Below are 25,736 nucleotides of genomic sequence, written 5' to 3' on the forward strand. Positions count from 1 at the left end.
TCCTCCTGCGGCCCCGCCCGCCGGCGGCAGCGCCGCGCCCGCTTCCTCCCCTCCGCCCTCCATGGCGGCTCTCGCGAGATAGGACGGCCCGCCGCCTATCTACTCTCGACCATAGAGTTCGGCAGCGCCGCGGCGAGAGCGTCGCCACGTTCGTGCGCGTTTGAGTGGTGGAGCGTCACGTGGCCTGCGGGAAGTCATGGCTCCACGCGACACGCGTAGGCTGACCCCCCCCCCCCCCCCAAGTGCGGCAGCTGCAACAGCTACGCAATCTCCGCAGCCGGCCCCTGCTGGTCTCTCTCTAGACTACGGAAATGACGTAGGCCCGCCCCTCTTCTCTGCTCGCTGCCTGGCGCTGATTGGCTCGGCCCTCCCCTCGCTCTCTCCGCCTGCCGACGGTCGGCTCGCGCCGTGTGAGCGCGGGAACGTGAGAGGGCGCGCGGGAGGGACGGGAGAGCGGCGGGACAGCCCGGGCCGGCAGCCCGCAGAGTTACGTGTGCTGCGGCCGGCGGGTGTACCGAGCGGACGTTGAGCAGTTTGCACCGAGATAGTCTCAGTAGCGCTTGGGATCGCGGAGTCAGTCAGTATCCGGGGAACAGACAGGTACTGCTCAGCGCTGGGGGCTCCGGGAGAACGCAAACGGTGAATTGCGCTGGTTTAAGTGTGTGGAGAAATCTTTTTTTCCTCTTAGGACCATTGAAGTGTCTATGAAAGTCAGTGCGCTACAGGAATGAGAGAGTTGCCATTCCCATTCTCTGGCACTGAATTAAGGCTTAATCTCCTAACGCAGATAGGGAGCTCAGAGCAGTGAAGAGCTCCGTTCTCAGACGCACGGAAACAGCGCGGCCGTGCGCGGGAAATAACGGCGCGTAACGGCTGGTCGGCTTTATTCCCACAGCACCACCGCGCGGGAGAGTCGAGCATCCCTGAGAACTCAGTGCCATTTCTGAAGCTTGGCCTCTGCGGGATCTTCGGCTTTATTCAAATTGCTTTCTGCTAAGACCCAAAAATTCCAGAGCGTTGCCGGCCTTGAGCTTATCCTGTAAAAACAAAACACTGTGTATGTTTGTGTGCGCTCGCTCGGACGGGTGGGCAGATGTCTGTGTCCCAAGGCTTTTAGCCGTGCTCTACAGCACCCTCGTGAGCTGTGGTAGGAGAACAGTGCCTCTTTCAGCCCTTGCACAAATCGTGCTTTTTTTTTTTTTTTTTTCTTTCTTCAGGTCTAAAATCAGAGACTTCAAATTGAAAAAAACAAAAAACCCACCCACAAACCAAAGCACATCCAAAATCAAAGCAAAAAACCCCGCACCCAAATGGAAAGAGGATACCTTCAGTTTATTGTCAAAATCGTCCATTGAATCAATCAGTTTTCCAGGTTCGAGTTCCCCCAGTGGAAAAGGGTAATCTGTCCCTAAAATAACTCTGTCCTGGTAATAAAGAAACACATGGTATGTTTTGAAGTAGCAGGAAACAACACAGTTGTAGGTGCTTTCTGGAATGTGTAATAAATCACAGGGAAATACAGATAAGAACACGTAAGGAGCTGGTGACTGATGAAAGTGAATGCAAAGGTAGTCCCTGGATTCCAGAAACAAACCCAGAGCTACAAAACAAAGACTCGAGTTTGTTGGTGAATTTAAATTTGAAATAAACTGTTGTTTGTTTCATAGTCCGAAAGGACCATGAAAGCTTCTGGCAGATTTCTGCGAGTGTCCCAGGAAAGCTCTTTACCAAACACTAAAAAGATGCTTGGATTTGGATTCTTGAATCTGAAATTCTGAAGGACACATGTAGCTGAACGCACGCGCTCACGCAAACATACATTTATATTTGAGAAGGACGTGTAATAAAAAATACCGTTTAAAATGATCTTTTCCGTAATATTTCCAAAGGGGTAATAATTGCAATGTGATGTTCCCTAAATTGTAGTAAAATGGAGAATTACTACAAACATATAAATTTTAAAAGCATAGATTTAATTGGCATTCAGCTCCAGCTAGTGAAACCAAAATCTCATTTACCAATTTCATATACATTTTTCAGAAGTCTCTGTTTTTTTAAGTGTCGTGGCCTTTGGCTACAACTGGATATGAAACATATGTATGGGAATATGAGTGACATGATTTCATTTATTTCTGAAAGAAGCAGTCGGAGAAAAGAAAATTGAGTAAAAATCTGCATGCATCGTTGCTGGTATCAGAGATGAAAATAAATAGACAGAGCCCCAGTGGATCCACATTGTGATATGTTCAGCTCCACTTTGCATTGATTTTTCCTCATATCATCTGCTCTAGGGAGTGAACATTGCCACCTCACTTCATCTTATCAGAACTCTGTTTGCTTTTAAGCTTCATCTCCTGCCAACGTGAATATTTGAAAGCCACGTTTTTCATTAAAAATATCTGTTTTGAAATGTCTCATGAATTTGAAGTCAAACTCATGAATTATGAGGGGCTCACGGCAGTATGTGAACTCAGTTACTATTGCTGAAAGAAGACTTATTTCAGTTATTGTAGTAACTAATTTTGACAATTGCTAGCTATTTACTTGATCTCCAGTAGATGTCACCCGAAACCCCCCCACAAAACCTAGGCGATGCTCAATGTAGACACGAATTCTATTGTTCTGTTCTATGTGGTTGTATTATACTTTATTACAAAAGTGTCGCCATCAGATTAGAACGGGGGGTTTATGGCCCTCTGTCTTCTGCATCAGACTGAGTGCAGATTACATGAAATGTATTTGGATGTGTGTACAGTTGAACAGCTAAATACCTTTTATTTACAATGTTCAGTTGGACACCGGGGTATTTCCTGAACATTTGAAATACCAACGTATGCCATCGTTCAAAACCAAACCAAATCAATAAGCATTACAGCTTTATAATAGACAATGGATTTCTTAGTAAAGGAGAAGAAAACCCAATACCTTCCCAGATGCTTAATAGTTAAGATTAAATAGGCTGGAAAGGCTTGTAAATTCTTGTCTAAGGTTCAAAGACAGAGATCCCACCCCCTCATTGGCACAATCTGCATATGTTACTTTAGTCATTTTTTCCTTTTTCCTCTAGTTTAAAGTGTTTCACGGCTAATAATGCGGTCTATTCGTAGGCAGCAAAATTAAGAGCTGTCAAATAATGAGAAAACCTAGAAGCAGCATTATTGCTGCTATTTATTAGGCCCTTTATAATCTGAGCATCAGTTTGTACCCACCTATAGAAATGAGAATTGCAATCCTTGTCTTTATCCAGCTGGCCTTAGAGAAGTCCTCTAAGTCTCTGCAGATGAGCAACACTCCTAGCGTGTTAGCTATGCTAATAATAGATAGATAGTAGTTATCTATTATCATGTTATGCCAAAGGATATCAGTAAAGTTCATTTTCCATAGAAGACCTTAAGGCCCAGTACCTCAATAAAGCATCTCATTTTTAGGAAGGTGAACATGGCTATGATTAACCTCAACGAGCCCTTATACCCAACAGCTTTTTCACAGTAGTACAGAATCTTAAAATGAATCTCAGAGTCTTTGGGTCCTTCCCCTTAGTGAAAAATTGTATTTGCTTCTCTCCTGCTGTCAGGATATATCTGCAGAAGAGACCAGATTGGTAGAGCCAGTTCAGCTCCAACTTCTGGTCTGAAATTGTTTTTTACCTTCTGGTGATGGCTCTTAAGGAATCACCATGGGGAAATTTCTGCAGAGAGAAGCTGAATCATTTAATTGTCTGTCAACTCGGTTCTTTACTTTTTATACCCAGTACCACTGGGGAATTTTTGTTCAGCTATATTCGTGCTGCTTCATCATGGGAAGTAATTCTGCAGTTTTACAAAATGACTTCTCAGAAATGTTTATTTTGGCTTCCTTAATGGGCAAGTGTCAAATTAGCCTGTACCCCAAAATAAGAATGGGTGAGATTAAGCACACACGACTCCGAGCTGTAGCTGGGTTTTAATATTCTTAACCTGAAGGCCCACATGACGTTCTGATGCCAGGTAATGGCTGTTCCCTAAGGCCCTGAAGGCACTGTGTGCAGATCTGTGCACACACCTCTGCCCTGCCTGCACAGCTCTTAGCTGTGCTCCAGAGAGCTGTCCTATTTCAGACCTTCAGCTCATGAAGTCACAGTATGTGTGAGACCCGATCACATTGTTTTTAGCCCAGAATTTATCTATCTTACACTTGTTATTCTGCTAATATTTCATGTGTTAGTGACTCTTGAAATGGTGTTATGTGAGAATATCAAGTTTAATGGGAAAAAGAGGGATTTAGAAATTTTCATAGTAATAAAGTGAGGTTGAAAATGCGATGTGGATGTTTCTTCAGGAATAAGGTGCTGTGGGCTATGAAAAGGAGAAAGAAAATGTGCTGCTTTCCAAGTTCTCCTAATTGTTAAAAGCATTCAGATTTTGGGGATCTGATTCATGGCTTTTCAGCCTGGTTGCAACAAGAAGTGAAATCTGCTGTTTGCATACAAATAACTCTTGTTCTGTTTCACTGTAAGGAAAAAGGAAATTTCATTCTAATTAAACTACTCAGTTACTTGGAATGAAATCTTGCTTCATAAGTAGTTTCATTGTAATGATGATATTTTCCATAAATACATTACTATCTCTAACAAGTGCATCTTCTTGGCAGCCTAATTTTTTTTTCTATTCTGGATATGAAATCTTTTGAGCAGGAAAAGTTTGAAATAAAGTAAAACAGGCATGGCTAATTATATTATCAGCACATGCACATGGCCAACTGAAATATAGTCATGTCAAAGATTGTATGACTTGCAGTCGTACGTACCAACCAAGTCTTCTTCCCTCCAAAGACAGATGGTTGCATGTGTTGTGTTCAGATATTTGTATGCTGTGTGTGCTCATTCATGTGAAAAATTGACATAAAATACGTGGTTCTGTGAAGGAGACACTGCACATGAGGACACTGAGAAGGCAGAGATTTAATCTTTGTTTAAGGTATCAATTGGTCACCCAAGCACAGGCAAAGAAAGCTGCATGTCATGAAACTGCAGTCATTTCATTGAACAAAACAAGACTGCTTCCTAAATCAGAAACAGATACTGGGGGCGTGCGCTGCATAGCACGTCCTCTCAGTATGAGAACATGAAGCTTTCTTGGCCCATTAATTCATCACGTTCACCCAATTAGTGGGCTACAGATGTTGCTACAACTGTCTGGTGGGGAATACAAAATAAGAGATCCCTTACATCTTTCCATTCCTGTTCAGCTTGATCATACCCACTTCACCTTTGCAATAGTGTCATAGAATCATAAAATCAGAGTGGCTTGGACGGGAAAGGACCTTAAAGATCATGCAGTTCCAACCCTGTGCTGTGTGCAGGGTTGCCTCCTACCAGATCAGGCTGCTCAGGGCCCTACCCAGCCTGGCCTTGATGCCCCAGGGATGGGGCATCCACAGCTCTCTGTGCAGCTGTGCCTGGGCCACACAACTCTCTAAGTAAAGAATTTCCTCTTAATATCAAATCTAAATCTCCCCTCTTTCAGTGTAAGACCATTCCCGTGTCCTATCACTATCAGAATGTGTCTGGGTAGAACTTGGCAAATGCCACCTGAGTTAATAGCCACTGATGTTCCAAGAACTTTCCAGTACAGACAGCTTATTAGCAGATCTTTTGACAAGTAAACTGAGTGGGCTTTGTTTCACTTGCTTCTAAAGTAACTAAGGCTGTGATATAGTTTCTTCAGACGTTTTGTGGGGCCCTCCTCCAAATTCATTTTTGATCCATGATGGATTTAAGAAATAGATGTTCTCCCTCTTTTCCTTATAGCTGTAGTGTTACTGCATGTGTATATACATATAGCGTGTACATACACTTTGCAAAACTTCCCACACTATTGTTTCAGGCTGTAGATGTGCTGTCAGTGTTGAATTTTTCATGAATTTTCAAATGTAGTTTTCCTAAAAAGCAAAAGTACTGCAGGGAAGCTGCAGGCAGAATTCCAATTTAAAAACCACAGTGAACAGACTGAAAACCTATTGATTCCAAATGGAAGAGATTTGGGCTCAGAGTTCTAAAGTACAGAAAAGCAATTGTTTATTCTGCTTTATTATGTTTTGGCCTAGGCAAGTCATTGTCGTATGACTTCTAGTACAGAATTATTTCAGCAGCCTGCTCACAGTGTTAGAGATGAATATGGAAAACCAGTAGTGACTTTTCTTTAGAAGAAAGAAAACACCTGGCTTAGTTGTTTTTTGAACTTTGGTCCTACAAGAGCCACTGATGACAGCAGCCTCATACCCAAGAAAATACTATGTGAGCCTACAAAGTAATGTTCAGGAAAGAGGAATGCAGTTGTTGACAAGATAGCTAATGTCAAGAGTTTGTATTTCTGTTTTTGTTGTCTGGTGAGCTCTGGAGAATAAGACACAACTATAAGCTTCTTGCTGATTTGTAGGTATCCATTATTCTGTCTTCCACATTTTCTGGAACATTTAGTAATAAGAAGGAATCCTTTCAGTTACTAATAAAAAGAAGTCATTTGAATGGTCTTGGATTTTTATGATCCGCACAGTACATGATTTAAACAGGCTGCTGAAGTATAAAGATTTCTTCACTTTCTACTCTGACGATTAAAATATTGTGTGCAGGATCCTACAGAGATGTGCTTTAATACTATCCTTTAATGCCTACAACATTCCAAGCTGAAGTACCAATTGATTTCTTCATATATGCTCTTGAAGAAGTGTGCAATTAAGCCATTTGAAAGTGAGGCTCCAAATGATTGTTTTTGCTTTGAGTCTCGCCCTAAAATCACAGGATATTCCATAAGGATCACTGAGTCCAGCGCCTGGCTCCACAGAGGACAACCCAAAATCCAGGTGATATCAGGGAGCAGTGTGTAAATACTCCTTGAACTCTGGCAGCTCAGTGCCACGACCACTGCCCTGCACAGCCTGTGCCAGGGCCCAGCCACCCTCTGGGGGAAGAATGTGTTCCTCACATCCAGCCTGACCTGCTGCCACAGCTCCATGCCGTTCCCTTGGATCCTAAATCCTGATCAACCTCACATTAATCTCTCTGAACTAGGGCTCACAGTGGATCATTTCCTGGATTAAAACCACCACTTAAAGATCTCCTTATTATAGTAAGGAACATTACCTACACTGCATAAGCACTTCAGTTTACGGTAGCTTCAGTTTTGATGTTTCTGGGTGAATATGCTATCTTCATCCTGCTTTCTTACTCTTCTGCTATTTCATAGAGGGAATTAAATCCAGAATGACTCACCTGCTTCTGGAAGCATGAAAACTCACCTCTCCTATTGCACTTGTTAGGAGCCTTAGTGCACCACGATCGTGGACTAGAGAGTCTGTGTAAAATGAACCGAGGTATTTTCTTGGATCCACCTTATTATCCATGGCACACAGATCGGGGCGCATGTTGAATCCATGGGAGATTCGCCCTACTGTGTATGGAAAAGTACCTCCTGCAAGGAGAAATTTTTAGCAACAGAAACTGAAAATATGTAGGAGGAAAACCAGAGAGATACCTAAGTTTTATTACTAACTAACTAGAGAAGAAGGGCTCTGCACCAACATTTTTTTATTCATTCCCTTTCATTCCCTTCTTTCTCTGTTTTCCCACTTCTTTGCTACAGTGACACCCAGATTCTTACTGCTCCCTTCCCATAAACTGCCTCCCGTTCCCCTTCTCACTTGCCTTAAAGGCTGTCGTAGCAGTTCAAGCACAGGCTGAAATATGATGGAAAATGTTTGTATGAGCAACCTATCTGGCAGATATCCTCACTATGCTAATAGTTCTCAGTGAGGGGCAGGCTTAAAGTAGTAATACCAGAAAATACAGTTACACTCTGCTGAGCCAAAGAACAGGTATATTGCTTACCTCCATGTGCAAAGCAAACTTTCAGCTTCGGAAATCTTTCAAAAATTCCTCCCATAATCATGGAGCAAATGGCCATGGTTGTTTCTGCTGGCATACCTAAGAATAAAAAAAACTTCATCACTTCATCGAGCCAACCCTTGAGTTTTAAATGTTATCTTCATTTTCTTCAATACGCCTTGGGCCTACTGAAAAAATAACAGTTACAGAGCAGCTGCCAAAGGTTATGCATTATTTCTGTTAAAGGAACACAGCCTTCAACACTAATTAATTGAAATGACACAGAACTAGAAGCTGAGATCAGCTGAATTCTAAGCCCGCATTCTATCTTGACACCAAGAGGTCAGCTGGCTGGCATGGGCTATGGCCTGAACTACACAGAACTGACTTGGCTTCCCAATTTTACTAGGAATAGGTCAAGTTCTCTTTTTACCTGTGCTTCTGAGTTTCCTTTATGTGGAAAGTGGGGCAGCTGTGTTGGTGCATATTCCAACACAGGTTTTAATATGACGTCATGTCAGTTCCCACAGTATTCCCACAGTACCTAATCTCTATCTTTTGCACTGGGTAGCTTGGATACCCAGAGTTAGGTACCTAGCAACAATCTAGGTTTCAACATCAAGTCTCAGTTTCTGAGCATACTTGATATATTTATAGTATCACCTTATTTTGGTGCATAACTGTAGACATCCATCTTGGAAATTAGGAACTGCTGGAGTTCCCCTCTTTTAGGGGGAAACAATACCTATCCAGCACAAAAGGGCGTCTTTATTTCAAGTCTGTACTGTACTCTCAGATGCAAAGCCTTATGGATTTATGAGGAAAATCTTTCAGATTATTAATGCTGGTAGGAAGATGAAACAATTTTAATCTCTTTTTAAGTCTGTTTTGTAGAGCATTCTCTGAATAAGAGCGACTGATAGTGTACTAAAATAATGCACTCTTGGATGGGACAGTGCTTTTTAGAACATGCATCAATTGCATATTGTATATATATTGTTCAGAACATCTCCACTGGAAATCATGAAAAAGAGCAAGTGAGGGTGGAATCAATCTAAAAAATCTCTAAGTAGCAATTTAACATATTTCCTGTTATTCGGTGTCATCCTCGTTTGCCCAGCTGGTGAGGAATAAAAAAGAAACCAAATTAATTCCCTATATCTCTGGGGAGCTTCCAAAGTACAAGTTGCATCAACTATTGTTGGTGTGAAGTTAGATTCAGTGTTTCCTCACCAGTCAACCCATTACTAGGAAATAGTCTGAAGGATTTCTAGGAAATAGTGTTTGTTTTTGCTCACTCTACCTGTTCTTCATTTACTTGTGTTATTTTTTGAGACTGCATTTCAGAGACAGCTGATTTTCCCCCAGTCATTTGCTCTCTGTATATAGGACAAGAGACAATGCTATATGCCATCACTACTGTCATTAATTTCAGCTCTAGATATAAAGTTAGGCAAACTGTACAGGCTTAACGAGAAACGCCTGCTGGATTTCCACAGCAGATATAATTGCAGTGTTCCATTTTAAAGAAAAAGCGTGTCATTTTTCTCTGTACTAGTACAATCACATCAATCTTGTGGGCATTCAGTGACAGTTTGTAAATATAGATTAAGCAAAATAAGTACACACCCACCTATCAGCCAAGGAAACCAGTATTTGGACATCCTTCCGTCCTGCTGCATGTCCCAGGGGTGTACAAAAAGGCAGCAATTTAGTTGTTCAGCGGCCTGCAGCAAAAATAAAAGATCGGAGTCTTTTCTTAATCTTGCCAGCATACATCGTGGTTTTTAGTCATGTTTTAAAGGTTTCCTGCGAAATCATGCCGAGCATTAGGACTAGCACTGTAAATAGGCCCAGAAGTAAGAACTATAAGCATTAATTTGTTTTATTTTCTCCTCTGGTACCTATTCTGAAGTCCTCACTCAGACTCAGAGTTCCTTTGGAGAGTACAGGATTGGAGACGTGGATGATAGTATCTGTAGAAAGCCAAGTGTTCCTCACACTAATGTGGTACAAAAGTTCTTTTTAATGTCAGTCGTTCTGCAGTATAAAACTTGGTTCAAGCAGGATTCTTTTGGCTTTATTTCACATACGAAGGGCAATTCTAAAAATGTTTTATAAAACCATATTTGGTGGTTTTGTACAGTTGTTCCAGCTGCATTCAGGAATCAGATCATAGGGGTTGGATGGGGCCTTTGGAGATCACCCAACCCCCTGCTAAAGTACGTTCCTCAGAGTAGGTCCAGGTCTTGAATATCACCAGAGAAGGAGACTCCACAACCTCTCAGGGCAGCCTGTTCCAGGGCTCCGTCACCCTTAAAGTAAAGAAGTTTTCCCTCATGTTCATTGTTGTTGCTCTACATTTGTCCTCTTTTGCCCCCTGATTGGCTTAAAAAAGTCTTACAGTCCTCCTAATCCACCCCAAGTTAGACATGTAGCTGCATTCGATCAAGAAACCATGTCCTCACAAATACAGTCATTCCTCCAAAACTACTGATAGCTTTGGAAAGAAAAGCAGAGGAACAATATTGGTTGCTGATCCTGACTGAATTATTTAAATATGTGCTTAAGTTTAAATATGTAATAATCAGTCATTCATATGCTCAACCAAGATTTAACAGGTTTGTTTTGTCAGTTTTATTTCCGGACCTCCTCTTGTTGCTAAGGAGATTATCACACTTTGGAAAAAATCAGGTTTATTTACCCACACTTATATAAATAAAGATGCAACTTTTGGGTTCTAAGGAGTAATGGTTACATACATTTGTAAATTGAAAATAGCAATTCAGTAAGTGGCTTAGCAGACTGATCAATTTAATTAACTAGTGATTAGTCAAATGTAAGTACATGGTGTGAAAATGGGATTGTGCTGATTGCACTTGGGTAAATAAGAAACTTGGTCTCAAACAGTCAGAGAATTCTCAGACTCTAATGTTATCTCACTGGTTTGAGCAGGCTGGATTGGTGAATTCATGAATTAAATACACTGGAGTTGCACTCGTCTTAAAGTTGTGCAGTTTTGAATTAGTGTTCTTAGTCATTTGATGCCCAAGACATGAAATAAAATTGGTGAGAGTCTTTTGCAAACGTTCCTTCATTTACGCTGAGCAGATTAGAAGGGTCCGCTGTTTTAATGTATCTATACATTCAGCTGATGATTGAATACGTATCAATGTACCTCTAGATAGAACACCATGTCCCAGAATTCCCCCAAATAAGGGAAGAAACATTTACTCACAGCATAAATATCATAGAGTTCTGGTGCATTCAGGTCCCACTCATTGACATGAGATCCTATTTGTACTCCTGGAAATCCAAGTTCCTTCACACACCGATGCATTTCCCTCACAGCCAGGTCTGGAGCTTGCAGAGGTAACGTACCCAAGCCTATGAACCTCTTGGGGTACTTTCTTACTGTATCAGCTAAGTCATTATTCAACATCTGGGATAGATCTAAAGTATCCTGAGGTTTCGCCTGATAAGATATTAAGCAGAATAGTACATTAAAATATAGTTCTCAAATGTTATCACCTTTGGAAGATATTGGGTAAATGTCACTGCAAACAGATCAGAGACAGGGCTTGAAACTGAAATTTACTTTACAGTTCTGAATGAACGGAAATCAAATTTTGCTTTGTTTTAAATCCTCTGACTATAGGTCTTGGCTTGAATATTACATCAACTGTGTCTGCCTTTAGCACTCAGGAGGAGCGTTGCTGATGCACTGAAGTATCTGGTCTGTTGTGTAAAACAGTCCTCTGTTTTTGTTCTTCCAAATGCAAAAAACGTGAGCAAATCATTTTCAAATGCAGCAATTAATATTTACCATCCTATCATAGGAGCTGAGGAGAAAAATACAAAAGACGTGGGATGCTGGAGCATGGTAATTTAAGAGAACACAGAGCAAAGCTCTCTAATATTTAGAAAAAGATAACAGTTGCAATTCTAGCTGGAAACACAATTAATTTCTAGTTTTTTGGGTTTTTTTGCAGTACACACTTAATGGAGACAAGTTCCATAAATACCAGTGTAAGATTTTGAAGAATTTAAGATTCAATAGCACTACTTATATATACCTAAACATTCAATCTGTATAATGTATTTAGAGCACCATATTGCTATGGTTTATCTTACCAGACCGTTCCTACATCTTTGATGCTGTGTAGGGAACACATTAACTTAATTTTGCCACTGGATTTTAAGATTCAAAGGTCTCTGCGTTCCCCTCCCATGGCACATTTAAAAGAAAGTGAGACAAAATCTTTGAACTTTTAATGCAGCCTGGTGCCACTTTCATGGGTCAGTCCATCAGTCCATCTTCCTGCTTACCAGAGGCTTGTGCTCTGTGAATTCTTTCCCCATGCTTCCAGCTACCCCACATAAGATCCCCCACAGAAATTCTGTCAGTATCTCGTTCTTTCCTACTGGACGTACTGCAGAGTGGAGCCCTGCTGGCTCTTCTGATCTCTGGATTATTTTTACTTCTGTTTTTCTCAGCAGAACAATTCCTCATTTACATCTATGCTCCAGCAACCAGTTCAATCACATCATTTACAGGAAGATACATTCAGTTTTTAATAAAAATTTGTAACATGAATAACAAAAAGTACTAATAGGAACCTACCCAGTAACTGAACATCACAGGGACAGTGGAAAGGACTTGGACTGTAACTCCTGACAAAGAAAAAACAATTATTAATGTTTCATTCTTTTGATAAAACGTTAAAAATAAGAAAGCACTTTGGTTTGAAAGATGGACGCATAGAAAAGAAAGAATGAAATAACTTTAGTATGGATACAATCTGTTTTTTTGCTAATTGAGAATCATAGTAATAAATCTTGTGGTGTATCAGCTTATTAGGATTGGAGTATTTTTGCTAAGGAGACAGAAAGAGAGAACTGCCATACTAACAGTAGGTTATTCTGTGAAACCATGTTTCTTCAAACACAAATCTGTACCATTGGGTGTGGAAGTGTGAAGAATGAACCCACCAAACCTAGTAAACTGACAACAGAGTAAATAGCATACACTGATTAGGACTTCAGTACCTAAAGGGGAGTTACAAGAGAGAAGGGGACAGACTTTAGCAGGGTCTGTAGTGAAAGGGCAAGGGAAGGTGTTTTCAAACTTAAAGAGATTTAGGTTAGATCCAAGGAAAAACTTCTGCATGAGGGTGGTGAGACACTGGAACAAGTTGCCCAGAGATGTAGTGGAAGCCCTCGCTGTGGGGACACTGAAGGCAAGGCTGGACCAGGCTCTGAGCACCTGATCTTGCTGTGGATGTCCCTGTTCATGGCAGGGGAATTGGGTTAGATGACCTTTAAAGGTCTCTTCCAACTCCAAGGATTCTATGATTCTGCGACTTAATGGTTACATGCAAAACCATATTTTTCAATAATTTTAAGCCCGATTGTAGCACCATCTCATATTGTAACATTTATGCACATCTTTCATTGTGCTTTTAAAAAATTAACTAGCTATAAGCAATAAAAATATTAATTCAGAAGATGGCAATGAGTGGTACTGGATTTGTTCAGCACAGAGACTCCCTGTGTCTTTGCTAAAAAATGATGATGTACTCAGAAGTTTATTTTTTGAGGTATGATTCTATATTGGTTTGTGTTACATAAATTGCCTTTGCACTGCATAGCTGGAGCTACGTGAACTGAAAGGAACAAATATGAGCCCCAGTCTTTATCATTAGAATTGCAGGATTGAGAAACACTATGTACTCCTTTATTTTCTCACTTAATTAACTGGTACCTGTGTCTCTGGAGTGCTACAATAAAAGGGGATATTTTTATGGCGCATGTCACCAGATGGTGCTGTAGCACACAGTTTAAGATTATTATTATTACTTTTTTTAAGCAAGTGAGCATTGTTCAGGTGGTGAAGAAGTGTTGTGGTGCCAGTTTTATTTGGTTTTCTGATACATTTTCTTTTCTGGACAGCTGTTGCAAAAAGTTGAAGAATTGCTCCTATCTTTCTCTGTATCTACAGCAATTAGATGACCAGAATTATTAGAAACTTGCCACTAGTGGTACGGGAAATATTTGAAAAGGAAAAATGCCAAAGGGCTTTGACACTGCAGTTGAGTACTGCAGAAATCCACAAAATCCCTGAGTTAACTCAGGGAAATGATTACAACCCAGTCAAAGCAGCACCCATTCCCACTTAAATGTCTGATGTTTGGAGTCTGAAGTGCTTCTCCAGGTTGACAATAAGGCAGTTGAAAGCTATCCGAGTTGTGCTTTCTAGACTGCCTTATGTAACGTGTTACAGAGTAAACTTCTATTAGGAGACAGACCCCAAATATCTTCTAACATGCTATCCTGCTGGAAAAGTACAATAATGATCATGGAGGCCTCAATCTGAGAACAGATAATTTCTAATAAGCTAGCATTGCTCTTGCAAAAAGAATTTGGAATGACAGTGTCAGTAAGAACCAAGAAATCATTGATTTTTTGCTCATTCTATCTCTCTGCAAATCTTATTTAGTGACACAAAGAAACCTGCGAGAAGATGAAATTACAGTTGTGGTGTGTGCTTCACTTTCTAAATCAGGAAAACTCTTTCCTGAGAAGGTAATGGTAGCAGTTCTCTAGGCTCACAGTTATACAGAAACAGAAAAAATATTACAAAAGGAAACAATTAGATAAAAAAAAGACCAGACTCCTGACATTTGGAATAAAAATGAAATGGCTTCCTCTTTAATGTACATCATGTCTATACCTGGAATGTCTCTTTCCAAGTCCAGATTCTGCAATCTGCAATTAAGTCAGCCAGTTCCTTATTGCATTAACAATCCCACTGAAATCAGAGAGCCCATCTGGGGAATAAATTGCTACTGAATATGAGGAAAGTTACGGGAACGTGTTCAATTTGAGTCTGAATTATAAAACATATCAGTTTTCACTGATTTTTAATGGATTTAAGCTAAGGAAGCAGTTTGATAAATCTTTTAATTTTGGTATAGCTATTAAGCACTTCCAGATGCACTAACAGAGCAGCGTTCTGAAAGAGACACAAAGATTTCGGTTCCTTTGCGGAGGTACCTGATAGGTTCATCTCTTTAATCCGCACTACTGGATCCCAGCAGTTCTCTTGAATAACTCTAAAGATCTTTCCATCCTTCATCATCTTTGCCTGTCCCTGTGAAATGACATTTTCATATGTTATAAACATGACAAAGTAGTACACACTAATTCATATAGTAACTTTAATTTAGTTGTTTCAACTAAACTTTAATGAAAGTTTATCCCTAAATCACACAAAAAAAATAATGAATAACAAACCCACAAATCTAAACACAGTATAAAGCCTCTACCTGATCTACTGTGTACCAGTTCCCTAACGTAAAAAATACAGACAATCAAGGTCTGGAAATTAAGTATTGTTCCTTCCACTGTGAACATGGAAACATCTTTTTCAAACTTATTTCTTCAGTGGATTTGTCATCCGTCCAAAGATGGTTAGTGGGACAGAGATGTCACATTAAGCAAAAGAAAATATTTGCCACAGGTGTACGTGGCCACACGTCTGTATGTGTTTATAAAGACAGACAAGATGGTATTTCTGTTGGCTTAGCCCTAATTGATCATTTTTAGTTGCTTGTCGCTTCTTTGGGGCTAAGTGGAAATAGGTTAAGTGAGAAGACCTGCACCACTGTGTGGATGTGGGAGAGGTAAACATGGCCATGCAGGAAGCTGGGAGAAGGAGACACTGAATTTGCAGTTGAAAATTGAAAGCCAGATAAATTGTGAGAATGCACAGCAGTTCTTTCACCTTCACAATAAACACCAGCAAAGTGCAGGGCAGTTTCCTGCCCCTTCTGGAAAGGGAATTCTCTCTCTCCAAAAGCCATTTCACTTTTCCCAGCAAAAATCATCTGATTTAGGATCCTTAGAACACCTGTCTATTTTTCTAAGTGAAAACTTCTTCAACTAGAATATTCCTACAATTATGTTAAAATAGCAAAAACCTACAGTTTCACTATTCAGAGTGGAGCTGGGCTTCTGCCACCATCTTCTGAGAAATTGGGCTATTCTTAGCCTTGCATTTGCTATTAACTTCAGACACTGCTCACATGAATATTTTAAAGCACTCTTCAGCAAATCCAGCTGTGCTACCTCAGCAAAATGTCAAGTTACCTGTTAGCTGTATCACAGTTTGTGAAAATGAAATACTGCAGTCAGTAATAACAGCTCCATAATCCTAATCCTCTGGTAATATACTTCAAGTTCTTGTAAAATTGATTTTCCAACCTGACAGAAAGTTTTACTCTAGCCATGCAGTCCATTACGTTAAAAAATAGAGATCAGCCCGATGCTGCAGATTGCCTCATAAATGGAAAAATATTTGGGGTGTGAGTAGAGAGGACAGAGTAGAACTGAGCTGCATCACATACAAATAGGTTGTGTGGCTTTAACTGGTTTTCTGCTGGCAGTATTTCTGTGAATACAGGTGAATTTTAATTCTTTCCTCAGGCAAAGCTAAAGCACAGCAGCTGAACATATATATCTCCTTCTGCTAATATTGAAAACGGTGTTGGACAGGTTGTAATTTCACCAGGAACCTTGACAGTGCTCATACATAAACACCGAGATGAACAGCAGTTCTCTGAATGCTGCAACAGGGTTTGCAATATAGGAAGGTTTTAATAAGCCCTGTGTTGTTCTCACTAAACAGTTCACTGAACGGTTTCCTATTTTCCTTTGCATTAACTGATTCTTTGTGAACAAAAACATCCTACAGGTCAAGGCTAAACTCACAGCATTGCACGTGAGCAACAATAGGCTTGATTATGAAGGAAAGCAGAATGTGATCGTCTGAATAGATCTGTGCTCATGTCTGTCAGCACAGAAAGATCTGGCCCAGCAACAGCATGACTGGAAAATCAGTCATACAGTTATTGCCTCCAGACACTGACACTAATCTGCACCTCACATTTTTTAAAGAAGAAATTACTGAGACACCTCAGCTGGTGAGAAGTTTTTCGCAGTAGTGAGAATGAAACATAGATCATGAAGAAATTTTTCAGGTTCCAAAGCAATGGCTGCTGGAGCTGTGCTGTGCTATTCTTAATATTATTCAATATTTAAGACCTTAATTAATTTATTTGAACATCAAGAGAGAGAGATTTAAGAATCGAGTCCAGGAGGCTAATTTGGTTCAGTGAGCTGCACACATTTAAAATTACTGCATCACTAAGCTATTCAGTTCCATCCCAAACTGCCCTTCTTAAAACATGCACGTAGTTATTTTCTTTCATTGAAGCTTAAGGTTTACCTTTTTAAAAAATATCTAAAAAATCTTCAGAGTTAACTTCCCTAGCTTCATACCTGACCAGGATTTTATTTTGCCATGCACTTTTTTCATGCAACGTTTTCAGACAGAAGTAGGCTAGGCAGAGTTCTCTGCAGAGAATATAAGGCTATTATTGACTTGCCACAGAGTTCCTCTGTGAGCTGTTTTTAGGAAGGAGGTTTAGCATGTAACAAACAGCTAAGCTGCTAAAACTGTCTCAGAGTCTCCCCTTCCTGCACCTACCAGAATCTCACAAGCTGTGCCATCCACACTTTGATTCAGCAGGCGGCTTTTTCTCTCCTCCCATACCTGCTTAGGCTGAGATCTGAAATTTCAGGCTAGTATTTGTTTGCTCCTCATTCTTGGTCCCAGCCTTGATATCTTGTGTCCCTCTTTTATCAAAGGCTGTTAGGGATTTGTTGGCATAGCCTTGCATAGTACTGAACAACAGTGGTATTATTAGCTTGCAAGGAGTATACACTTCCAGAATCTCTGTATTGTTCCTGTTGTTCTTGATTATTGAAACTAATGTTTGTTCTCCTTGTCATCATAGCATTACAGAAGTTAATATTCCTCTCTGAAGTCGCTTCCATGATCAAATTCATATTTCTTCTATTAAAATACCAGTTCCCTTTGTTTTTGCTTCTCATATAGATGATCACATTTATCTAAAAGAATGCTGTGATATCTACTGTATGTTGACATGTCTTAGTAAAAGCAACTTGTAAGAGCTATCCATTCCAAGTGGTCAGATGATATTACAAGAAGCAGATAGTGGTTCCTACCAGAGAATGTAACCTGACTATATACTGTTTCATGTCTTAAGCAAGTTCTACAGAGGCAAATTAGGACTTTGAGTGATATTAATTCATAAACATAGACCTACAGACAAATCCCTGTTGAAGACTCAGCCAATCATATTGCTACTTTGCTTTTTAATGGATTTCCTGGGAGCTTTTATTCCTGATTACAACACAGAAGTGGCACAGAGCACCAAACAGCCCAAACCTTGCAGTGATGATCCAGCTGTACCCATCCACCATAGCCATATCTCTGTAAAAGAAGGGAAAGGCAGTAACCAGTTAGCAGTCTGCAATAGCCATAACAACCTCAGTTCTCACAGCCCCGCAGTCTCCTTATCCAGGAGATGTACTCAAGCACTCAGTGTGAGCAGCTCCACTGACATCAGTGGAAGTGAGAAAGCTAAACCAGGCTGTACCAGTTCTATTTGTAAATCTGAACTTTTAGCTTCCATTTTAACATTTTAAATGTTAAACAACATGTTAAAGTATTAAAACTGATTTCAGAGTGCTTAAAGTTGCATACCTCATTCAGGTCCTAATTGGAATAATATTTTAATGCTGAAAAAAAAAGTTGTATCAAACATGTGGCAGTGTAAAAACTGCGTGACAATTTTTCAATCCTAACGAAGTGTAATCAGTTAATCATTAGAACAGAAATGTATCGATTCCGCTTTTCAGCTTCCATGATTCAGCAGCAGTACTGAAGGTCAGTCTCTCTCTATTAATATTTAAACAGCCAAGAGAGGCTGAAAGGAGAAGCTTAGACACTCACTGATTCTTCTAGAGATTCAGTTTTTAAAACAACACAAATGAAGCTTATTTTGTTTCATTTTCATTAAAGGTTAGAAATAATGAAATAGCATAACCTGAAAACATTGCTCAGAATTCTTATTTTCATTCCTATATTTTCCCATTTCAAAGGAAACAAAGTAGAAGCAGAGATTTCTTTCACTGAAGAGTAAACAATGAATAGAGCCCAGTGTGATAAAAAAATCGATATGAAAATCTCCCATCAGCTTTCCCACAGTAGGTGTGCAGACCAGGCCTCCTGATTTCAGCCAGAGGTACATTTTACTTAAATCTAATTATTTATAGCTGTATATATACTTACATATGTAAGGTATTAACATTTACAAAAAATGGTATGACAACTAACGAGAGCTGGCTCCATGTGAGTTCCAGCTACAAGCTGTGCAGAAAATGAGCCCCTTAGAGGTGCTCAGGAAACTTGTAGGCAAGAGGGAAACTCACTGCTCTGTGCTTGTACTCCTTTCCTTCTTTTTACCTTTCAGCTTTTAGCTGCATGCACTGATAATCCTGACTGAAGATTTTCCTTAATTTTGGTTCATTTTTATATGTATTATGGCCTCCTAAATTGTTAAATAATGATCTTGATAATAGAATGTTCCAGTCATAGATTCAAGATTTAGTATTTATCAGGCTAAAAAATAGAAAGTGTGGCACTATGTGTGCATGCTAGGATTGCCAAATTGGCCTTCTACACATGAGATGTATAGAGCTCTGTTAATGGCTTGAATTTTCAGACAGCTCCAGGAAATTCTGAGAGTTGTTTTCTATTCTGGGTCCATAAATAAACCTTTAAAAAGCTCAGACTTCAGAACTGAGGTAACAAAAACAAACAGGCAGAAATTCTAAAAATTTGGTATCAACCTCTTTCATCAGTGTTTAAATAAATGCAGCACTGGCCTACAGCTGACCTCGGGGGTAACAGCACTCATCTCATCCTTGACATGCATCCATGAGCATCAAGGGGTTCTCGAGGTGATTTCATCTCAGCGAATATATTGTCCTTCTGATTTGTGTATAGACAGAAAACATTTAAATCATATAAGACCAGAATAAAGGTGTTTTTTAAAGAAAGGATTTTCCTCAAAAAAGGAATAAAAATGTGAAACAAGCAATAGTGTTTCTTTGCAGACTGGATGTTCAAACCCCTACCCATTTAAACCAGGCATATTTGTTCTAAAAGATACCTGCCATCTCATCTGCATTATCCAGTGTATGTGGTTTTGTCATCAAGGAGCTCTTGTAGTTATAAATAAGAAATATGAATATTTATAAAGCCCTTCCTAGAGGAAAGAAGCATTCCCTTCCAGGAGGCTTTGGCATAATAATATTACTCTTTACTCCTAATGAAGAAATAATCTCATGTGTACTCTTAATTTTAGATTATCTCAGTAGTTTTTTCTGAGCTGTGGTTTTAGTCTTCCTGCTGCTCTCTAGCTAACAGCTGATACTGGACTGTCATGTTTGAAGAGAGTTAGAGAGACAGAGCTCATGCCTATGAAATGCTTACCTGAGAATCTGCCTTCATCAACCTCAAAATATTAAAGTAAAAGAGATGTACAGTGTAAAACTGTGTCAATTAGTGTGTCAGATGCTAAGAGCATAGCTGAAATAATGGTATTCTTTTGTGGTCACTGACAGGCACAATGAAATCAGCTGGTTCCATACCACTGGCAGACACAGCCAATGCTCATTCAAGCTGCTGCCAACACAGAATTCCAGTAAGAGAAGAAGCAACAATGCAGCTCTCACCTTCTCTAGTCTGATTTCATTAATAAAAACATTAAGGAGTTAAGAAAAATAGCTATCCTAGAATTGCAAACGATTTTGTAGGTATAAACAATGAATAAATAGAACTTCATCATGCAATCTTTTCAGTACCCTTTGTAGCTTTGAAGATGTGATGCCTTACGAGTCCAAAAGCGGTCATCCATCTTCATATTCAATGTGATAATAATTATTCAGGCAACAACTCTACAACCTAACTCAGAACCAGACGAGTACATTGCCTTTGATAACCTGAAGTAAAGGAGTAGAATCACTACATGAAAGCGTAAATTATTTCCTTTCCATTCTCAGATACTTTTCACAGGATCATAAAATTGCCACTGGCAAGAATATGTTCATGCTGTTGAATGCTAATAAGAGTGCACCATGCAAAAATCCCTAGTTAAGACAAGTTGACTTACAGCTTCAGTGTTGTGACAACTGAGATTTGTATCTGTAATACAATATGCTGCTTCTTTCCAGCAACTGAAAATATAACAGATATTAGTAAAATAACCATAATCATCAGTTAGCCATAGTTGGAGTTACCCAAGGCTATTGAAGTGAATGGCTCTCATGCCTTGGGCACAAGATATGAATGACTTTTGTTCTAAGTAACATTAATCTTGTCTAACATTTGCTTATTTCTCCATTTAAATTAGAAGTGAACACCATTTGGGAATCTGATGGCTCTGGTTTCATCAAGAAAATGGAATTTATGCTTCATCAACATATAGTTTTAGGTCTCAAAAACAAACAAACAAAAAAAACCAAACAACCACAACACACAAAAAGCTAACCAAAACCAAGCAAAGATGTAGGAATGACACCAGTCTAACTACAGAGTGGGGAACACAGCACAGTTTTCCATCTTTTCCTTATGGCGACTCTTGCTTTGCATAGTAATGTTATACAGGTATCTTATATCTGAAAAAGAAGAGATCTAATTAGATAAAAAGCTACTGAAAACAAGTATTTATAACAGAATCCTTCATTCAATGATCGTTCAAAAATTGCACTGCTACCAATGGCTGCTGCTAACATAAGACACTGATTATCTAAACTCTTATTACCTTTTTCAGGTCAGGCCATTCCTTAGGTAGAATGTGGCTATGAATATCAATTTTCATTTTGAAAGTATCAAAGGAGAAACACTGTTTCACAGTTTGCTGTGTAATTGCCACTATCCTCTTTGCCCCTGGTTCGGCAGCTTATTAACTTCAGCTGCTGCTCAGATCCACCTGCCGTGGGTCACGAGAACGCAGTACAGTAACCAACCAGGGGAGCCCAGATCCCAGAGGAGTGGCTGTGCAAAAGAACAAAGGCTTCTAGCAGAAAGTCCATGGTATTGCATCAACTGCAGCTGGCTGAGGGCAAAGGGAGGAGTGTGTGTTTATATTGGCAGTATAAAGGGATTTATTTTACCTGGAGTCTAAATGCAAGCTCAGCTTTACGAGCTGAAAATCATTCAAAGGCATTGAATTAGAGTAAATGTATTAAACAGACTGATTTCAATTTTCTCCTTTCTCTCTCTTAGGTTCTTACATAATTTGTAGCAAGCACATGATGTATACTCGGTAGGCAGTCATATCTCCTCGTCTATTCTCTTTTCCTTCCTTTGTATTTTCTTAAAAGTTACTTTAAAAAATTAACAGAAATACCAAATTATAGCCAAATCTATGCTCTGCATTGTTTTCCTTCCCTCTGATTATCGGTTTAAGCTGGATATTTATACGTGCCGCTGCTCAGAGCCTTTCAAGGGCTCAATATCAGGCAGGAGAATGGCTCAGCTTACTTTAGTAATTAAGGCTATTGGAGCGCACTAGCTAATATGGCAAGTGGTTTCTGCATTCTAAGTGAAGCTTAACTGGATCTACTTCAATTTTTTCTGTGTAATTACATCTTCTGTTTCACCCTTATGCAATTTAATATTAGACTTCTTTCCTCAAGATACCATTGACTTTCTTTCATGCTGCAGTTTTTCTCTGTAATTTATTTCTGGTATAGCTGTACTTCATTGTAGGCTGCTCACATGATGTCTTCTTGCTGAAGTTGGTTAACCATTTCTAGATTAATTTGTTTCAAATGAAAACTGCTGATTTTTCAAAACTACGTTTTGCTGCGAATCTTCCAAGCTGATATCAAGCAACTAGAAAAACAAGTTTTCCATTTTGTTTCAACCATTTTCTGACTTTGTTATTTTGTTTGGTCTTGAAAAGAAAAGAAAAAGAAAAGAAAGGTCTGCAGTGCATTTCTGTGCTTTGCTGTGCTATCCCTCATTCAGAAAGTCTGCTTTGGGTTCGCTCAGTTAACCTGGGCATTCTTCAAGTCAACTGTAACACAGTTGGTTGCTCACTTGATTGATTGCACGCTTCTCTGCAACTTGCTGCAGACTGAACATTATAAGAAACAGGAAGCAGATGCTTTTGGAGCATATATCCTACATTAAGTGGTACTGATTCATTTTCATAGGTAAATGAAATGGGATTGAAAACAGCAATTATTTTTGCACCAAGATCAAAACCAGTCTGTTCATGACCTGGCTGACAGGTCAAGCAGTGAATATGCTCTCTTGCTCCCAGGTGTGACAGCTATGCTATACAATATAGTACTGTAACATTAATCTGTTGGCAAGCTAGGTGCTTGTACATACAACTGCAGAAATAAGGAAGAAGTGTTGATTATATTATTAGGCATGTTGTAGTAATAAGATATTATTGAATAAAGATATCTTTGGAAGACTATTCCCCACTTAAGCATAGAAAGCAGAAGAACTAGTGAAGGAGAGGAGAAGGAAGATGTGTTTAGAATGTCCAACACATAGTTTCTTCTTTTAAGTCACAGTGGCTGAAGAGGTCAGCATTTCTTCAAGAAGTACTTTATTTTTTCATCTGTAAGAAAAGTTGTAGCTGCTAGTTGCTGCTCCCAAGACACAGCTTAGTTTGCAAACAGTGCCTGCTCCCACAGCATTTCATTTAACAGCAAACTTCACTTGGAAACCACATCAGTCAAAGGCAAAAACTGTATCTGTTTCAACTGGATCTCAGGGACATTAAGACATGCCTACATCCATCATGATCCATTAGATCAGCAGCAGAAGGACCAGCACTGGCTACAAACAAGAGCATCTTCTGTCACTCTTGCATCCCACTTTGAGTGCATGGGTTTGAAAGATTGAATATTTTGACTAATATTTTAGACAGTCTGTCTTAGAACAGAAGAATGACTTATGTATCTCAGTCTCTGTGGTATTTGTACCCTAATGCAACGTGATGCCTTTTAGCACAGCCCTTGCTATGTATCTCCATTTGGTTGGGAACTTCTGGAGTGTGATGCGGAGGTGAAGGAATTGCCAACGGGAGCCAGGGAGTCTGATAGATTTATCAGACTGCCCTAGGCAAAGGGAGAGGAGCTTAAATTCACTGTGCTTCTAGGCAGGAGGTCCTGACTGAATTGAAACTTTCACATGCAGAATGTCTGGGCCAACAGAAAGACATATTCTATCATTTGTGGGTCCATAGAACCTGTTAGCTGTCTGTCTCTGAACTATACTCACTCTTGGGCTACCCACAAAGAATTTACGTCCTAGAGCATTTGAATGAGATGACAAAATGCTGTGGCTTAACATGGATAGGCAGCAATGTCCCACACAGGTGCTCTCACTCCCTCTCCTCAGCAGGACGGAGGATGGGGAGAAAAGGAAGAAAGAGAAACAAGTGAAAAGGAGGTGCAGAAAAAGCAAGACAAGAGGCACTTGCAGTTTTGAGATAGGAGCATTTTGATGAAAGGGAAAATTTTAAAAAAGGAAAGGCTGCATTGATGCTAAAGAAGAAATAACCTATTTTTATGTTACCCATTGGTACGTGATGCTCAGCCACTTCTTAGGAAGCAGGGCCTCAATACTGGCTGTGGAAAGGCAGCCTTGATGCTGTGCCAGCACAGTAGGAGCCACATGGGTGAGATATCGATACTGCTCTGCAAGTGCAAAGCACGGCACTGTATGGACTGCTGTAGGGAAAGTTAGCTCAAGCCCAGCCAGACCCAGTGTAAAGAGTTGGAAAAAAAACCACAAAACATATCAGTCAGTGAGTGTACTTGCTACATCTGCTAGAGAGGAGAACTGAAATGTGTGCAGACATCTTCCCAGCCAAAAGGGGCCTCCTACATGGATTAGGAAGGAACATATGTTACAATAACTTGTCCCACCTGCTTCAGTATCCTTATGGTGCTAGTGTCTTTTAGATCCCATGTAGTAAAACATCCATTTAGTGTCCTTTACCAACTGAAGTGCATTCTTCATTATGATAAACTTCTCTTTTAGGAAACTATTGTAGGGGACTGTTTAGGCCAGAGCTGATTTTAGATAGCCAGACATAAGTCTAGCAGAGCTCTAGGGCTTTATCTCACTATAGGGACCAGCACTAATTGAAAGCAATGTTAGATATACTGCACTCAATGCTCATTTTCTAAAACTATGTGGCTGTTCTTCTGAAAGAATTACAGAATTTGAGATTTGGAATTTTCATACTGGGAACTGAGGTCCAATTCTGCCTTTTATTTTAATCAGAATGTATTTCCCTGTGTCTGTAAAAACCGTGATAGAGCACTCTTTACAAGAGGGTACATCAATAAACATGGGTAAACTGCAGACAGTGCTGCTATTCATCCAGCAGCCCATACCAAGACAGCCCCTTTGCAGGTAGGATGAACACAGAAACAAAGAGGCAAATTCAGGAGTCTGACATCAGAAAGTCCTGAAATACTTGTGCCAATTTTCCAATCCTTACAATTCTGCATGTTCTTCTCTGGCATCTGCTCTTTAACTTGCACATTTGGTTGTGAAAAATGGCTGTTTTATACATGCACAGTGCTGGAAAGCCAGTGGGAAACTCGTCGTGCCCAGCAGTGAAAATGAAGTGCTCCAAGAACACGTCCCTTTGCAAATGAAATGAGTGCTGAGCAGCCTGTGTACGTTGGTTGCTTAGCGACAGGCTGTCCTTCAGTCCTGCTGCTGCTGCCCTGCTCCTTTGGGACTGCCATCGCAGACCTGCTTGGAAATGACATGTTTGGAGAGGATGCAAGAGGCGGTGGTTCTATTTTTTGTGTGGTATTAAATGATTAAACCTTTTCTATCAAATTAGCTTGCTCTTCACAGAACTTAATGCTCTTCTGGAGCTCCAGAGAACTCAGA

General features: G+C 39.9%; 2 protein-coding genes and 1 long non-coding RNA gene across 11 annotated transcripts in view; 2 read left to right on the forward strand and 1 right to left on the reverse strand.

The window, feature by feature from the left end:
* Positions 1–68: 68 nt before the first annotated feature.
* LOC128076760 (uncharacterized) lies at positions 69–1,225 on the forward strand. The gene is made up of 2 exons (XR_008204645.1): positions 69–600; positions 896–1,225. It is a non-coding gene; the product is annotated as an uncharacterized LOC128076760 (long non-coding RNA).
* ACMSD (aminocarboxymuconate semialdehyde decarboxylase) lies at positions 868–21,781 on the reverse strand. 8 transcript variants are annotated; one of them, XR_008204642.1, is made up of 11 exons: positions 21,619–21,781; positions 18,177–18,221; positions 14,918–15,014; positions 12,486–12,535; positions 11,100–11,336; positions 9,495–9,588; positions 7,865–7,960; positions 7,276–7,448; positions 4,786–4,894; positions 1,326–4,488; positions 957–1,037 (listed from the first exon to the last, which is right to left on the reverse strand). XR_008204642.1 is itself a non-coding variant. In XM_052674867.1 (10 exons), the coding sequence occupies exons 1-10, from the start codon at positions 21,673–21,675 to the stop codon at positions 975–977; spliced, it is 1,011 nt and encodes a 336-aa protein (XP_052530827.1). In that variant the 5' UTR covers positions 21,676–21,779; the 3' UTR covers positions 868–974. The 8 variants fall into 8 exon arrangements, 4 of the variants coding, with proteins under 4 accessions (XP_052530827.1, XP_052530828.1, XP_052530829.1 ...); XM_052674867.1 differs by lacking the exon at positions 4,786–4,894 and having other exon boundaries at positions 868–1,037; positions 1,326–1,424; positions 21,619–21,779; XM_052674868.1 differs by lacking the exons at positions 4,786–4,894; positions 21,619–21,781 and adding an exon at positions 18,495–19,006 and having other exon boundaries at positions 868–1,037; positions 1,326–1,424.
* Positions 18,970–25,736, forward strand: part of TMEM163 (transmembrane protein 163) — a 106,412-nt gene continuing 99,645 nt past the window's right edge. The window contains exon 1 of one of the 2 annotated variants that reach the window (XM_052674880.1): positions 18,970–19,035. The gene's annotated coding sequence lies outside the window, so the exon portion shown is untranslated. The remainder of the gene's footprint in view (positions 19,036–25,736) is intronic. The other variant, XM_052674879.1, reaches the window with a different exon arrangement.

Source organism: Tympanuchus pallidicinctus, unplaced genomic scaffold (assembly GCF_026119805.1).
Source record: "Tympanuchus pallidicinctus isolate F22 unplaced genomic scaffold, pur_lepc_1.0 scaffold15, whole genome shotgun sequence".
Lineage (NCBI taxonomy): Eukaryota > Metazoa > Chordata > Aves > Galliformes > Phasianidae > Tympanuchus > Tympanuchus pallidicinctus.